The 15,067-nt window shown below is 45.0% G+C and overlaps 1 protein-coding gene across 1 annotated transcript in view; it reads right to left on the bottom strand.

The window, feature by feature from the left end:
• The window catches only part of LOC144818524 (serum albumin-like), a 236,275-nt gene that overhangs the window by 162,095 nt on the left and 59,113 nt on the right, over nt 1–15,067 (bottom strand). Inside the window, exon 5 of the mRNA XM_078676034.1 lies at nt 8,072–8,207. Within this exon, the coding sequence (XP_078532160.1) occupies nt 8,072–8,207 (136 nt within the window). The remainder of the gene's footprint in view (nt 1–8,071; nt 8,208–15,067) is intronic.

Genomic DNA, 15,067 nt, shown 5'->3' with positions numbered 1-15,067 from the left:
AGTAACTTTAGGAGTATAGTTTGTGATTTCAAATTTTCTATCTTTTTGTGGATGTGCCTTTGTATTAGTATATCCCTCACTAAACCCCTACTTAAGTTTCCCTAAACCCCTCCCATTTAGTACTAAGGATTCCCCATTTACCAGTTATCCCTCTTTAAAAAACCATGGGGCATATTACCAAGGGCCCTTATCGCCGCTTTAGCAGGACTTTTTGTCGCTAACACCAGTTAGCGACAGCTTGTAGGCGATAGCAAGCATTTTGGGGCCCACTTTGCATGTCTGCAATATTTATCGCTAATGACATGCAAAGTGGGCGTGCCAAAATGTTAGCGACTGAAAACAGTCGCTAACATCGCTATCGCCTATGATCAACACAGGCGTAGTTTTGGAAATATTCGCGCTAAGCGCGAATATCTCCAAAAGCTGCCGCCTGCCCTGACCAGTTCTTAGCCATGTTATCCAATGGGAGGTGGATAACATGGCTAAGAGCATTCTCACGCTAATGCGTGAATATCGCTGTATTGACAGCGATATTCACGCATTTCGCCTGATTTTTATCGCTTTTGAGATAAACCTTGCTAATAGCAAGTTATCTCAGCGATAAAAACAGGTGAAGGGCGGCGATAAAACTATTACCGCTAACCCTATTTAGCGATAAATATCGCTGTAGGTTGGTAATATGCCCCCATATACCTAATGGTGCTGAGATCTCAGCCAGCATGGCATAACTCTCGGCACAGAAAACATAGGCGAGGTGCAGGCAGAGGTTTATTTTATGGAGAATGTAGCGAATAAATAAAACCCCTTGCGGTGGATTAGGGACATATAGGGACCAGAAACAGCCTGAACCAACATTGGTCAGTTGTTCCGATAGCTCACAAGTGTGTCAAGTTCTGTGTTCCCCACTTCTTTTATGATCCTGATTTTGCTTCTCTTGTGAGATTAATGTCCCTCACATATCACTTCATGTAGAAAATGTATGTGGTTCAAATCAACACCAGTAACAGATGGGCAATATGTGGCTGGTAGCCCAGACAAGGGATACTATATTAAAGAACTGTGGCCTCCTAGGCCTCTCCCTTCATCACAGTGGATCAAAGTGAATGGTGAGTATTTTATATAGTCAGTAGGTACCTTCATTGCTGAAGTCACTGCCTATGTTAAAGCGCATTGTTATTGGCAGTGCCGTAATAACTTCAAGGACTGAGTAACGTAGTTTGCTATCTGAATATCTTTGAAACAATTTACAAAATTAAGGGGTTGATTACGATGGCGGTGAATCCGCATCCTCCGGGCCGGTGGAAGCCACCGCCGGCCCGGAGGATGCGGATTCACCGCCGCGGCATAGAAAACACCCACCGCCAGATTATGATGGCGGTGGGATCAGCGGCTGACAGCAGGTCCGCCCGCCGCTGATCCGCGGGGTGTGGACCACAATATGGTGCCGGTGTCTGCTGGGTGCGGAAACATGCTTTTTCACGCTGGCTTTTCCGCCGTGGAAAAGCATGTGGACCTTTGCTTCTGGGGGCCCCATGCGGGCCCCCAGGGTGTTGGGGGTGGGGGGTGCACATGGGGGGTACCTATGGTACCCCCCTGCTTTGGCATGCACAAGGTGGCAGGCACCACGCGGTGCCCGCCACGTTGTGCATGTCAAAGGAAAACATGCATTTTTCACTTTGTGGCGGGTGCTGCTTAAAGCAGCACCCGCCATAATGTTACATATAGAGGATGTGACCGCCAGGGTGGCGGTCACATCCTAATTCCAATGGAGGAACCGCCACTGCCCCTGCAGATAGTCCCTCCATCTCGGGGGTGGCGGACGGACGCAGGTCCGTCCGCCATCATAATCGACCCCTAAATGTGGCTGTAAAGTTGAGTTTATATTCAAATGTACCCTTTTTATGCTTTTTTTAAACATATTTTATTGGTTTTTACAATATAACCCAACATTATTTTCAATGTTACATCTGTTAGCAACACACAGGGCATGCAAACTATTCTGTATAACAGTACGGTATATAATCATTTTTTCTTGTATTGTGGAAATCATACATTGTAACAGCGCTGATGACCATATCTTAACATTTAGCTTTTTTACGCTTGGCAGAATTTTCAAAGAGATTCCTAGCAAGTGTAAACTGTTTTACGAGTGTAGATTTTTTCTGCAATGGATACAGAGAAGTCCACACTTGTAAATCCCATTCAAGTGGTTGGAAAAGGTCATTCCAGTGCATGGTTTATCTTGCAAATATTTGCATTTGTGGGCCTTGACAAACCTCCATCTGACATCTTTCCACCCTGGAAATGATCTGAGATTTACCACGCAAACACAAGGAGAGGACGGAGTGCTGAAACTTTTCAAACACTCACCCCAAGTCACAGATCTGGGTTGAATTTGTCATCATTCTTTAGCTCACTTTGCCAACCCCAGTTCAGACACAGCTATATGCAAATCAGTGTTGACCCTGTGCCTCATAGGAACAGTCCAGACCAAACTGCGAAGCCATGTCTTCCCTGGGCCGGCAAGACGGACGGAGTGCTGAAACTTTTCAAACTCTCACCCCCAGTCACAGATCTGGGTTGAATCCATAATCATTCTTTAGCTCACGTTGCCACCCCAGTTCAGACACAGCTATATGCAAATCAGTGTTGACCCTGTGCCTCATGGGAACAGTCTAGAACAAACTGCCAAGCCATGTCTTCCCTGGCCCAGAAACAAGCATCCTGGGACCAGTTTCAGGCTAACAGCCCTCATCAGCCAGGCTAGCTTGAATCCAGTGGCAAAGTGAGCAAGGGACCCATTTCTGGGCATACCCTGCCAACTTAGGGTGAACAAAGCAAACACAAGGAAATGATGGACAGAGTGCTGAAACTTTTCAAACACTCACCCCTAGTCACAGATCTGGGTTGAATCCATCATCATTCTTTAGATCACTTTGCCACCCAAGTTCAGACACAGCTATATGCAAATCAGTGTTGACCCTGTGCCTCATGGGAACAGTCAAGACCGAAATGCAGATGGCTAGCATGGCTTTTCTTTCAAGATGTGGAAGAGAAAGGTTCTTCCTATGTAGGAGGGCTTTGTCAATGCAAAATGTGTTCCCAGCAATGTAGAAAAAAGTATGCACTGTCACAGAGGATTGCATTCTGCCGTGTGTGCTCTTTGTTATCTCGACATAGTGGAAATAGGAGCCTTTCACAAGCCATGCTCAGAAAACGCTTGGAAACATGCACCTCACACAGTTATCCAAGCATACTTCTGGGATTGTTTGTGAATTGGAAAAAATGGGAATATATGCTAAGGCCAAGAGAGGCCTGAACATGCAAACCTGAGCAGTTCCTGCGCGTTTACAGGACACAGGGCAACCCCATGTGTGGCAGAATAGGTCATCCACCAGGTGCCTTGATACCACAGTACTGTAACTAACCCCATAAAGGAAGCCCTGTGTGTCTTCTAACAATATATGCAATATTTTTCACAGGCCTTGCCAACTGGATAGATGTGAGAAGTGGTTTTAAAGTGTAGCAGGTCATTAACTTTTTCTTTTTATATAAAAAAAGGAAATCCACGTGCCTTTAAAGTCAGACGTGCAAAAAGAACAATTGATGGACAGAATGCAGAACAATGTCATACATTCACCCCAGTACAGAGATCTGGGCCTAAATCCATTGTCTTTTTTGCTCACCATGCCATTCCAGTTTGGACTCAGCTATATGCAAATCAGCCCGAACTGCCAGGCCAGGTCCTCCCTCGACTGTAAACAAGTATCCAAGACCGGTTTTGGGCTTTCAGCCCTCATCAGCCAGGATAGCTTGACTCCAGTGGCAGGGAGAGCACTCACGTCTGAGCATACCCATCCCACTCGGGGTTACAAATGCAAAATGAACAATTGATGGGCAGAATGCAGAACAATGTCATACATTCACCCCAGTACAGTCACACGATCAGATTGGTCAACGTTTATGTCCAAGCTTGATAGATGGTCCATTTTAAACCTCTATATAATATTCAATTACGAAATAATCCTGGTAGTTAGTATTTTACCTTCTTTATGGGTGTGGTTTCCATGCTTTTTTGAATTATACAGTCTGTTTGATCTCACAGAGTTTACTAAAGGGGGTTATCGGATGTTTGGAGCTGAGCTTGATAAAACGAGGCCAGCTCCCGAAAAAAGCTTTCCATATTTGTCAGGATTTATAGATGGGAGCATAATAGTTACGGTTCTACTCAGGCTGGAAGAAGTGAAAAGACAGGCGCTAGGAATTAAAAAAGAGCATATTTATCAAGACGCAAAGGGATGTAAACTGGTGCAAAGTCTTGATAAAGTATTTATTTTTTGGCGAAAACATTTTTTGTTTTAGAAAGTTGCCCAAAACGTCATTTAACTAGCGTCTCTTGCTGCTTTTCATTACTTTGCATCAAGGGGGCATCCATGGATGGTACATTGGGACTCCCACGCTACCACCCATGGTTTTGATGCAAAACCCAATTTAATAACATTGGTACAAAGGGCTTTTCACCCGAAAACAATGCCTTCATGAGGCAGACCTTAACAAGGAGAAATATATCAATTTCTTTAAACGTTTCTCACATTGTATGTGTGCTGCAATGCACAGCACACATCCAATGTGTGATATGTTTTAAACGTGAGTCTACGTGTAGAATGTTTTACTAGCAGAGACTTGGTGCTAGACAGCCTGTTTGTGTGCTAACTCTGGGGAAGAGAACAGCAGTGCTTATTGCTTATCTTAGTAGATATGACTCCTTGCTGCTAAGCCAATGGGGCAATGCAGAGCAACAGCTTAGGTTGCTGTGCTGTACTATGCTAAAAAATAATAACTTGCTTAAAAAAAGCTACAATTTGTGAAAATGGTTACTTTGTGATGCGTTCTTTACTCTTTCTGGACTGAAAAACATGCTAAAAGGATTAAACAAAAGCAGTGACTGAACTTAGGGCCAGACATACTGAGCATTTTAATGGTCCCAAATACTCCACTTGAGCATTTGCAACCACTGAAATGATATTTTGAATTTATTAATCTAATTTTAGGATCTGGAAACTTTTACCGACTAACTAAGCAAAATGGAAATCCAGACCGCCGCCATTATGAAACATGAAGACAAGGTAACACATTTGGGATTTAATGAACATGTCTGGTACTAACCATATTTCAATATCCAATTTGATGACCTGGTGTAGAGAAATCCTTATGAAATATTACTAATGAGATATCAATCAACACTGTTACCATAAACACACCCGGCTCAAAGTCCTGATGAAGCTCTAGGTATTGAAACACGTTGCCTGGATTCTAACATTTGCTATTTTGGAGAAAAAGAATAAAAAAGATACTTTGAAACTTTTATATTGGAATTGGACTCTTTTGTGGTGCACCTAATATTTTTTGTAATGTTTTGGATCTGCTGGACAGTGGCACCAAACAGTGGCAGTGAACAGGACAGTATACTCATTAGGACTGGTGATTTCGATGCAGACTATACAGTCCACCGCTGGTCCATTTAGTTTCTAATAAAAATAGAATTGCAACCCTATACCAATTCGGTATTTGGAAGGGGCGTGTTGTAGGCGTCCCTTTCAATAACCAAATAATTTGAAATCAGTGGTGTGGCTGGATGTACTGCTACCCGGGGCTGCCCCTAAGTTTACCACCCGATGGAGGTGACCGACGGATGACTTGGCCTTCATGGACCTTTCTTCCGCGTTTGACTGCATCAACCGGGCCAAGATGTGGCAGTCCATGAGGGTCATGGGGGTGGAGGACAATATTGTCAACTTCCTAGAGGATCTGCATAGGGACACCAAGGCAAATGTCAGATATGCTCAGGATCTCAGTGTTTCCAAGGATTTTAAAGTTGGGAGAGGGGTTTGGCAGGGTTGCACTATGGCCCCTTTTCTGTTCAACCTCTATATAAATGAACTAGATAGGGCCTTGGTTGGAACAGGGGCTGATTTTCTGTATGTAGGGGGACTGGGTCCCCCCCTCTACTAGATGCGGATGATGCGGTACTCATAGCCAGAACCGCTAGGGGATTTCAATCCCTGCTTGATACCTTTCCAAATTTTATGGAGTCCCGAGATTTGGGCATTAATAATGCCAAATCCTACACACTGCAGGTAGGGACGCGGCCCAAGAAAAAGTATCCCTTTATTGTAGGTCACAAGAAGGTACCCGTGACAACTGTTTTTTCGTATTTGGGGGTTTTACTGGATGACCGTCTGAAGTGGGGGCCCCTTTTCCAAAAGAAAAAGAGGGAGCTAACAAGGGTAATCGCTGCCATTTTTAACTTTGCTGCAAAGATGGGTAAGCACCCAATTGAAGCTATGTTGAAAATCTATCAGGCTAAAGGCGTAGCAACCGCCTGCTATGGCAGTGAAATCTGGGGACACACCACCACAGATGTATAGCAGGTGGCCGAGAATAACTTCTTAAAGCACTTGCTGGGTGTGCCAAGTGGTATATCAAACCTGGTGGTCCACGAGGAACTGGGGGTACCTTTTGTATGTGACACCCTGACCATGTGCCCCTTAGTGTTCTGGCTTAAGTGTTGGCTGAATAAGGATTTAGCTCTCAGTCAGCAGATTATAACTGATTGTATGAGCCTGATACCATTGTAAAAAAGGATGTGGAGTCTGTAAAGAAAGCCTTTAGTTGTACAAGGAAGCTAGAAAGAGATGAGTTGGAAGTGCGAAACCCCAGCGTCCATAAATTTCTGGCGCTAAAAACCAACTCGTCAATAGAGCCTTATCTCCTGGGGTCACTGTCCACCTACGAACGATTCTTATTGTCCAGGTTTCGTCTGGACCTTTTTCATTTGTTACTTGCCGTTCCAAAAGGGTGCTGTTGAGGACAGGTGTTAGCACCCTGTGGCTGCAACAGCGTGTCACCACAGGATATGCTACACCTCATGTTACTCTGTAAATTTTACGAGGTACCCCGGAGATATTTTTTAGTCCCCCTTTTACAGAGGCTGAATTTTAATCAGGTTTGCCCTGCGCTTTTGTATCTGCAACTGTGTAAAGCAGATTGTATCTTTTTTATTGTGGGCTACCTGAAATCTACGATGAGAACCAGGGCTTCCCGGGAAACCTATCTATTTTATTGGTAGAATGCACCTCTTGTTTCAACGTGTGGTATATGTCTTTTTACTTATGGATCCATTTTCTCTTTTATTACCGATATGAATTGTAATTTCTTATACTTCATGTTTTGAATGACATCCGGATGCTGAGTAACTTTTATGGTTTTCCATATGTAAAACCGAATAAAGTTGTTTTTGATTTGATTTGATGTGACTTGTTCTCGGGACCGAGGTAATGGTGGTAGCGATAGACACGACTCCTGTTGCCCCCAAAAACAGTGCCGCCCAGGGCGGATCACCCCTCCCCAGTTATGCTTCTGTTTGAAATGAATTAATGTTTTGAGGTCATAGTGTGGTTGAAAAACATTGAAAAATTGCCCCTCTTAAGTTAGGGTGATAATGCATACGCAAAAGGGAAGGGGTCTTTTATGAGTTATAAAAAAAGTTTGTTTGGGAGTAAAAAGTAGTCAAGAGTACTACTGCCAACTGGCTACATTGAAAAAAAGTTATTTTTTTCTTTTTTTAAGGCAATCACAGGCGTGGTCTGCTGAGCCACCATCCCTTTGATGCCCTCCAATTGGAAAGAGTCTCAATTTGTAACCTCTTTCTTTAATATTCATGTGATAGGTCAGGATGCAACCTTCTCTGAATCTGAATTTTATTCACCAACATAGTACTTAGACTGGTTTGCAAAATTATTTACTGGTTGCAAATTGCGGACATATTTTTTCGGCCATGACTTTGTACATCTGACTCATAATAATACCTTCTTCAACATGCCTCAAATATCTTACATCTGTATCTTGTTAATTACCTTATATCTTTCATTCCACCGTTATCCCTGGTTCCCTAAAATCACTTTGCAGTGAGCATGTTAGAAATATGAAAAGATAAGCACAAATTAAAATAAAAACAACGTGTTAGTTGTAGCACGCTGCTACAACAGTGCACAAAAAACAAACCAAATACCTTTTCAGAGAAGCACTGGCTAGCGGCCTCTAAATCTTTACAGCACTCTTCAGCAATGTCGTCAAAGTTGTGCGCAATGCTTGTCAGGGCGGGTGGGTACATCTTCAAGTGTCTTCGAGCCACTTCATGAACATAACTGTCAAAAAGAAAGTTCCGGATGTAATCACAGCGCAATATCTAGAATTCCGAGCTGTCCAATGCCTCACTGGCTGTTGATAAGATAGGTTTCACTTTGGCAACCGCTCATACCTGCATCTCAGTAGAGTGGTCACCCTGAATAAATAGTCACATTCCAAGCATTTTAAACCAATTGAAATACGCTCCTGTAATTTGACCAATGCAGCATTGCCAAATTTAATGAACATTATACTTCTGGCCGTTTCATACCGAATGTGTATGTCATCAAGCAGCAGTTACATTTTTTAAAGACCATTCAATGACCATTTAAAAAGTGTTTTTCCTGTTTCAGGACACAAGTGCAAATTAGTATATACACATGCAGTGCATCTAGCCATGGACATAATTTACCCTTGCTTGGCTAGCTCACAAACCTTTCCAATTTATGCTTGAATATCTTACAAAGGATGTTGTTACCAGGCATAATTCACGGGTTTCGCAGAAAAGCTGATGTGTACTTTTTTTTTTATTAACGCCCTGTTTGCTTACTTTATGGGTTACACATGATTACAAACCTGAAAATTATTGAGTTCTCTTTAGAGGGTTGAAATCTTTTAAGGAAAATCATTGTTCCATGGCTGTTGTATTGGAAGTACATTTTCAAATGTCTGTGAATTACTACAGAATCAGGTCTGTCTACTATCCTCGTGTGCGGGCATTCTTTACAGAATTGGCGACGAGGAAGGAATGCTAATCCATTGTGCTATACTACTGTTGCCATGAAAGTATTATGCATTGTAATGGTATGTGTTGTAATGGTATGCGTTGTAATGGAGTGCGTAGTAAGTGTAGTTTCTAAAAATGCGTTGTGATATGCATTGTAAAATCATGCATTGTAATTGATGTTGCGATGTAAAAACTGCTTTGTAAAGGCATGCGTTGTAAAAGTTTGCATTGTAACGTGTCCTATTCCAAGTATGCTTTGGATCCATCACCTTTCCTTGGGGTCTCCACTTTAAACCCCATTGCTGCTGTTGGTTGGCCTGCCTTGTGGCAGGGACTATTACACTGTCTGGGTATTAAACACCTGGACCAACCACTCGCTTCTTGAGGTGGGGGGTTCTTTTTCTGAGGGCCTACTTTTCCCCTTTGACCAGCTGACCTAGGAGAGTAGGTTCTCCCCGGGGCAATTCCTCTTCCATTGGCAGCACATACACACTTTCCAGCGCCTCTGGGATCTATCTGGACGCAAGCCTACGACCCACCCAGTGCCTCATATTGTGTTAACTATGGGCCCCGGCAGTCACCTCATCACTTAGCTATATAAGGCCACTTGCGAACTGTTGTACGTCCCACTCGCCCCACTTTGCCTCAAATGGGAGGAGGAATACGGGTGGCCACTCCATAACAAAGAATGGGAGCGATCTCTAGAATTTCCATTAAAAGTCTCCTGGAACTCTCGCTTCAAAAATATACAGTTTTTCATACTACACTGGGCCTATCTGGCGCCGGCACAGCTGCATCGCCACTTCCCAGAATCACAATTTCTATATAATCTGGGCTTGCCCAACTTTAAAACCATTACTGGCACACTACTCATGCTACATTGCGAGAGGTTGTAAGACTCATGGACATCTATTCCTGGGAATCCTGCTCATTAGGCATATTTAGGCGTAGGAAGCAGCACAAGATGCAGAAACGCTTCGTGGCCCTGGCCCTCCTTTTAGCCAATCGAGCTATCACACTACATTGGCGTACATCCACGGGTCCTGGACAGGAGAGGTGCAGAAATTGGGTGCTGCAGAGGAAGACACGATCTGAAAGGAGGAAGTGTGCTGTGTGCCCTGATGCCCCATCTCCCCCCTAATGGCAAAGCTGCTTATGCGCTTCCAGCAAACAATTGACAACGATGCTACTCCCCCACAGTCAGAAGACTCGTATGGGGTGCGCAGCTGAGTGTCTCTCCCAGGGGGTGAGACCTACCTCCCCTAGGAGGTCCCCTTCTCTAAACTCGTAAGTGCTTCAGCTGCTGTCAAGACCACTGAGACACCACACAGCACTTTCCTACACTGGAGACTGTACTGCCCGCCACCTGTGCAGTATTAATACACACCCACACTAACCCCCCAACACCGTCCATCCTAGTATTTTCTCCCAAAGTTACCAGTTTAAGTTCTTCTCTTGTGTACAATAACAGGAGGCAACACCTCCATCAAGGGCGGCTCCCAGTTCCAAGGTGCTCCACCGATTGCTCCCTGATGCTTGCTGTGTAACCAGTGGCGGCTCCTCTATGGGGCGTTTGGGCACCGCCCACCTGCTTTCTCGCTGTGCGAGAAGGCAGAAACAAATGGTAGTTATTGCCCTAATAACTACCATTTGTTTCTGCCTTCTCGCACGGCGAGAAAGCAGAAGCTCCATGTTGGGGGTGGGCGGAGTTGCTCGAGAGCAGGGGGGAGTGGTTTTCCCACTGTTCTTCATAATGACTGTTTGGGCAGCCTGAGGCCGCCCAAACAGTCATTATGAACAACAGTGGACAAGCCACTCTCCCCTGCCCTCGAGGTACTCCGCCCACTCTCCCTGTTCTCTCTGTATTCTGCAGAATACGGAGAGAAAATGACGCGGGTGGGGCAGCGGCCTGACCAACCACAGCACTGCGCTGTGGTGAAGGGGAGGGACGGCTGCCTGCCGCCTTCCCGATGATGTGCACAGTGCTGCAGGAATTGAAAAACAGGACGGTGGGAGTCTCAGGACCGTAAGTATACTTTAATTTATATATATTTGTTTCCATTAAACCCCCCCGCCTCACTCCTCATCCCCTCCGGTCGTCGCGGCCCCATTTCCCCCCCCACCCGCCCGTAATGCCGGCCGCGACTGAGTGAAGCATAGCAATGGATCTGGGCCTTGTTAGGCCCTCTAAAAATGACCCAATACATCATGCTCAGCATTTGACTCCCAAATAAAGAAATATAATTCAAAACCTTCAAGTTCGTTATAGAGTAATCCCGGATAGTAACCAGGCACATTAGCTTATCAGTGAAACTTGAACCAGGGGAAGAGATCTTTTTAAACTACTTCTGATCCGGCAAACACCCACATGGCTCCATTAAATATGCCTTCCACAGTGCTCTGCCCCCGTCTGCAGTGGAAACTTGAGCTTGGTCGGGGACACACAGGCAGGAGAGCCCCCAGGGACAAGTTCTCTGGTGTCCTCGTGCGACCCGCCCCGTCCTAGGCACGAGCCCCCTCCTGGGCCCCAGCCCACTCATACAAAGGAAAATAATATTCCCCAACTGCTTCCAGAGCCCCATGCAGAAACCGTGTTCTCACGTTCAAAGCAGAGGTTTTCACGTGTTTTTCGAGTCAAGAGCCCCCGTTGGAAATTCCATTTGCCCAGTGACAAAAGTTTCCTACTGTATCAAGCATGTTTTTTAAAAAAAATACGTGGGTAGTGGGTAATGGCTATTGACTGGAATCTCGGAGCTAGAACTTGTTCTTTAAATATGATTATTCATTTCAGCTGCCATTTCCACTTAACCAGTAGAACCTCAGCTGTTTTATCCGTTGAGCACGCGCAGTTCAACGCCCCAAGTAAGATATGCTGTGAGTGGGCTGAGTAGAAACTGCTTGTAAGGCAGCAGAGGACCCGGTCTTTGCTTGCTTCCATCTATTGTTGGGATATCATATGTGGCTGTGTCTTATTGAATCGGGTCTTTTGGCTTCTGTGACCTCTTGGAGCAGGGGATGTTGGCTGTCGATATATCCTTACGACGCTGGAGAAACGTTTGACCCACTCAGATAGTTCGTTTACTCCCTTCCTGGTTTCAAAACACGTTTAAGTTGCAGTTCCAGTTGCTAGTCCTGGAAGCGGTGTAAAGGACTGGTCCCGCGGGTGCGTTTCCCCCATGCATTCTATTGTATCTCGTTAAGTGAAATGTTGGGGATGCTTCCATCAGGGAAGCTCTTCATTGTGAACACCGACAGACTGGCACTGTTGTGGTGTGTTGGTTTGAATTATACATTGTATATAGCGCTTATTACCCTAAGGGACTCACTGAGACTGTCTCACTGCTGTGAGACAGTCTCAGTCTCACAGCAGTGTTTAGCATGTGCCAGTTGTCGTGTTTATTGTATAATATGTCAGCTGTCTTACACTTTTCTGCAGCATCTATCTGCCAGTCATCTCTTGTCACGGTTTACAGTACGTGATATGTCTCAGCCAGTGCACAGTTTTTACCAGTCATCTTCCCCATGTATATAATGTAATAGATGTCTCACAACGCTGCACAGTATGCATAAGCCATATTGTCTCAGACGTCTCACACCAGTATGTAGATTGCCTCATACTTATTTACTGTGTCCCGCTGCACGGTAGCTGTCAGTCGTCTTGGCCCAGGTCACAGAACACGTTACGCCTCTTTGTTGTTGATCATCCAGCGTGTCATACGCCCTCACGTGCAGTCTGTGCAAATGACCGCACCGCCTGCCTGTTTAATTTCAAATAAGTACACACCGATCGTCAGATGCCCATTGTCATAACGGAGCTGTGGCACTGAGGTCGGGAGGGTAGGGGGCGACGCACTGGAATGTCATGAAGTGAAATATTGGTCTCCCGTAAACACTTTACTATGTTTGGTGGTAAGACCCAGTAGGTGACTCGTAGGCTGCAGTGGAAGAATATTGCTTTTAATTCTAAGAATGTCAGTCGAGATGTCTAAAGGGGCTGTAAATGTATAATTGCTGTATAAACGCCTTGACGGGTAAAGGGCCTTTGGCATGGTAGAAGTTCTTACAGGCCGTTATCACTTTATCTTCACATATTTCAACTGCCATGTCGCCAGGGGTAGCACTTTGGTAAGCTTAAGCCCAATTTCTTTTGAGTCAGTGCAGTACGATAATAATGTTACGCCCACCACTTTCAAATGTCATCAGCCACCACTGTGTGTAACTATTGTGTGCAACGAAATGGCCCAGATTTACTATTGTATCTCTTATGTATCACATGCAGCTTTATGTGGCCAAAGTATATAACAATATTAAAACATCGACAACCCAATAAAAAGAATTACAAAAAAAGTGCCAAAGATGCAGACTTGGAACCAGGGAGCTAGTTTCAATTTCGGAGTTGGCTCAACATCCTGTGATTCTGGGGAAATCACTTAATCTCCCTGTGCCCCTCCCAAAACATTTTACTAATCTAACCTGAACCACATGAAAAGCGACATTATACCTTTGAGCCAAGTTAGCGCTACATAAAACTGTAAAGCAAATTATGGGTAAAAATTCGGTTTTCAGATGATGAAGAGGGATAACTGGTGGGGTGGGGAGAGCACATATAAAAACGTTCTCCTCTTCCTTTCATCAAATAATTAACCCTCGTTTGGTGTTTAAATTATCATACGATGTATGTTTTGAACTTAGGCTCCCATTAGGATGGCGAGCGGACTTTGCCCGCCCGCCATCCTTGTGGAAAATGAGACCGCCCGCGAGCTGAGCGGCGGTCCCGCCATGCATATTATGATGCGCCCTCCACAATGGCGGACGCATCATTCATTTATAACATTGCGGTGGGCGGTGTTTACACCAGCACCCCCGCAATGCTATAAATGCATGGCATGCATTTGCATACACAAAGCGGCAGGCACCGTGCGGTGCCTGCCGCATTGTGTATGCAAATGCAGGGGGGTACCACAGGTACCCCCCATGTGCACCCCCCACCTCGCCTTCACCATGGGGTCCTGCAACATGCCCCCAAAGTGAAGAACGCATGCTTTTCCGTGGCGGCATTTGATGACGCCCATCCTAATATGGCTGGCGGTGTCTGATAGACACCGCCACCATATGAACCCTTTTCCCCCCGGCAGCAAGGCGACCGGGGTGAAAAAGCCCCGGAAGGTGTTTCAGTCCGCCGCGGTCCCCCCTGCCACAGTAATATGGCGAGGGGGAAATGGGTGGCGGGCGGACAAGGATGCAGGGCGGATCACCACCACCCGCATGGCGGTGGCGATCCGCCCGACATCCTAATGGGCCCCTTAGTTTGGAATTGCCCTGCTCAATATTTGTTAACTCACTAATGCACTGTCTAACCGCTGATGTAAAGCTCTAATGGACAACCTTAGGTGTGTTGCATTTTGTGGCAGAGCATGTCGCCGAGAGCTTGGATTGTTTTAGATCTGAACATTAGGTGCGTAGAATAATTTAATTCTAGATTCTGGAATACCCCAGCCAAAATTTTAACAATGTTTTTATCGCTAAAGTTGAAAGCTTTACAAATCCGGAATTCAGAAAGACTGCCTATTGTAAATCAAGCTAGATACTTTCCAAAACTTTAACACTAAATAAAAGTGTCATAGAATGAGACCATTCGTGGTCCCCACCAATTGAGTATGTTCACTAAGCATGCCATGCACAGGGATTTTACACTAGTATACAGATAATGTCTGATTTTGATTAAAAAATTGTGTATGCTATATTTCTCTACAGATGGAGCCTGGCATTTCTTAATAACAGAATTACACGAACACGAGGAGAAGCTACTCTTCCCTCGCTACATCAATAGAGTAGGGAATTCCCCCTCTTTAGCATCCCCACACATAGGGGGATCTCTGAACCTTGCCCTGAAGAAAGTCCGGGACCTTCATGGCCTCACAAGGACTGAAACATGTCGGCACTTCACTAGGGTCGTAGGACCATAAAAATCCTAATAAACCCTTCTTTTATTCTAATTTTAATAACCCAACCAGACCCAAGAATAAAGGGATACCAGGGGTCTGATTGAGGTATTTTATTTATACCCCTTTTTTGCCTTCATTATTATAAGAGCTTCCCAACACTGTGGTTGAGCCCAGCCCGACCTGTAGGAGTCGGGGTGACCCAATGATG

This window comes from Lissotriton helveticus, chromosome 2_1, assembly GCF_964261635.1.
Source record: "Lissotriton helveticus chromosome 2_1, aLisHel1.1, whole genome shotgun sequence".
Lineage (NCBI taxonomy): Eukaryota > Metazoa > Chordata > Amphibia > Caudata > Salamandridae > Lissotriton > Lissotriton helveticus.
Note: the sequence above shows the minus strand (reverse complement) of the source record. Positions and strands in the feature narration are given on the sequence as shown.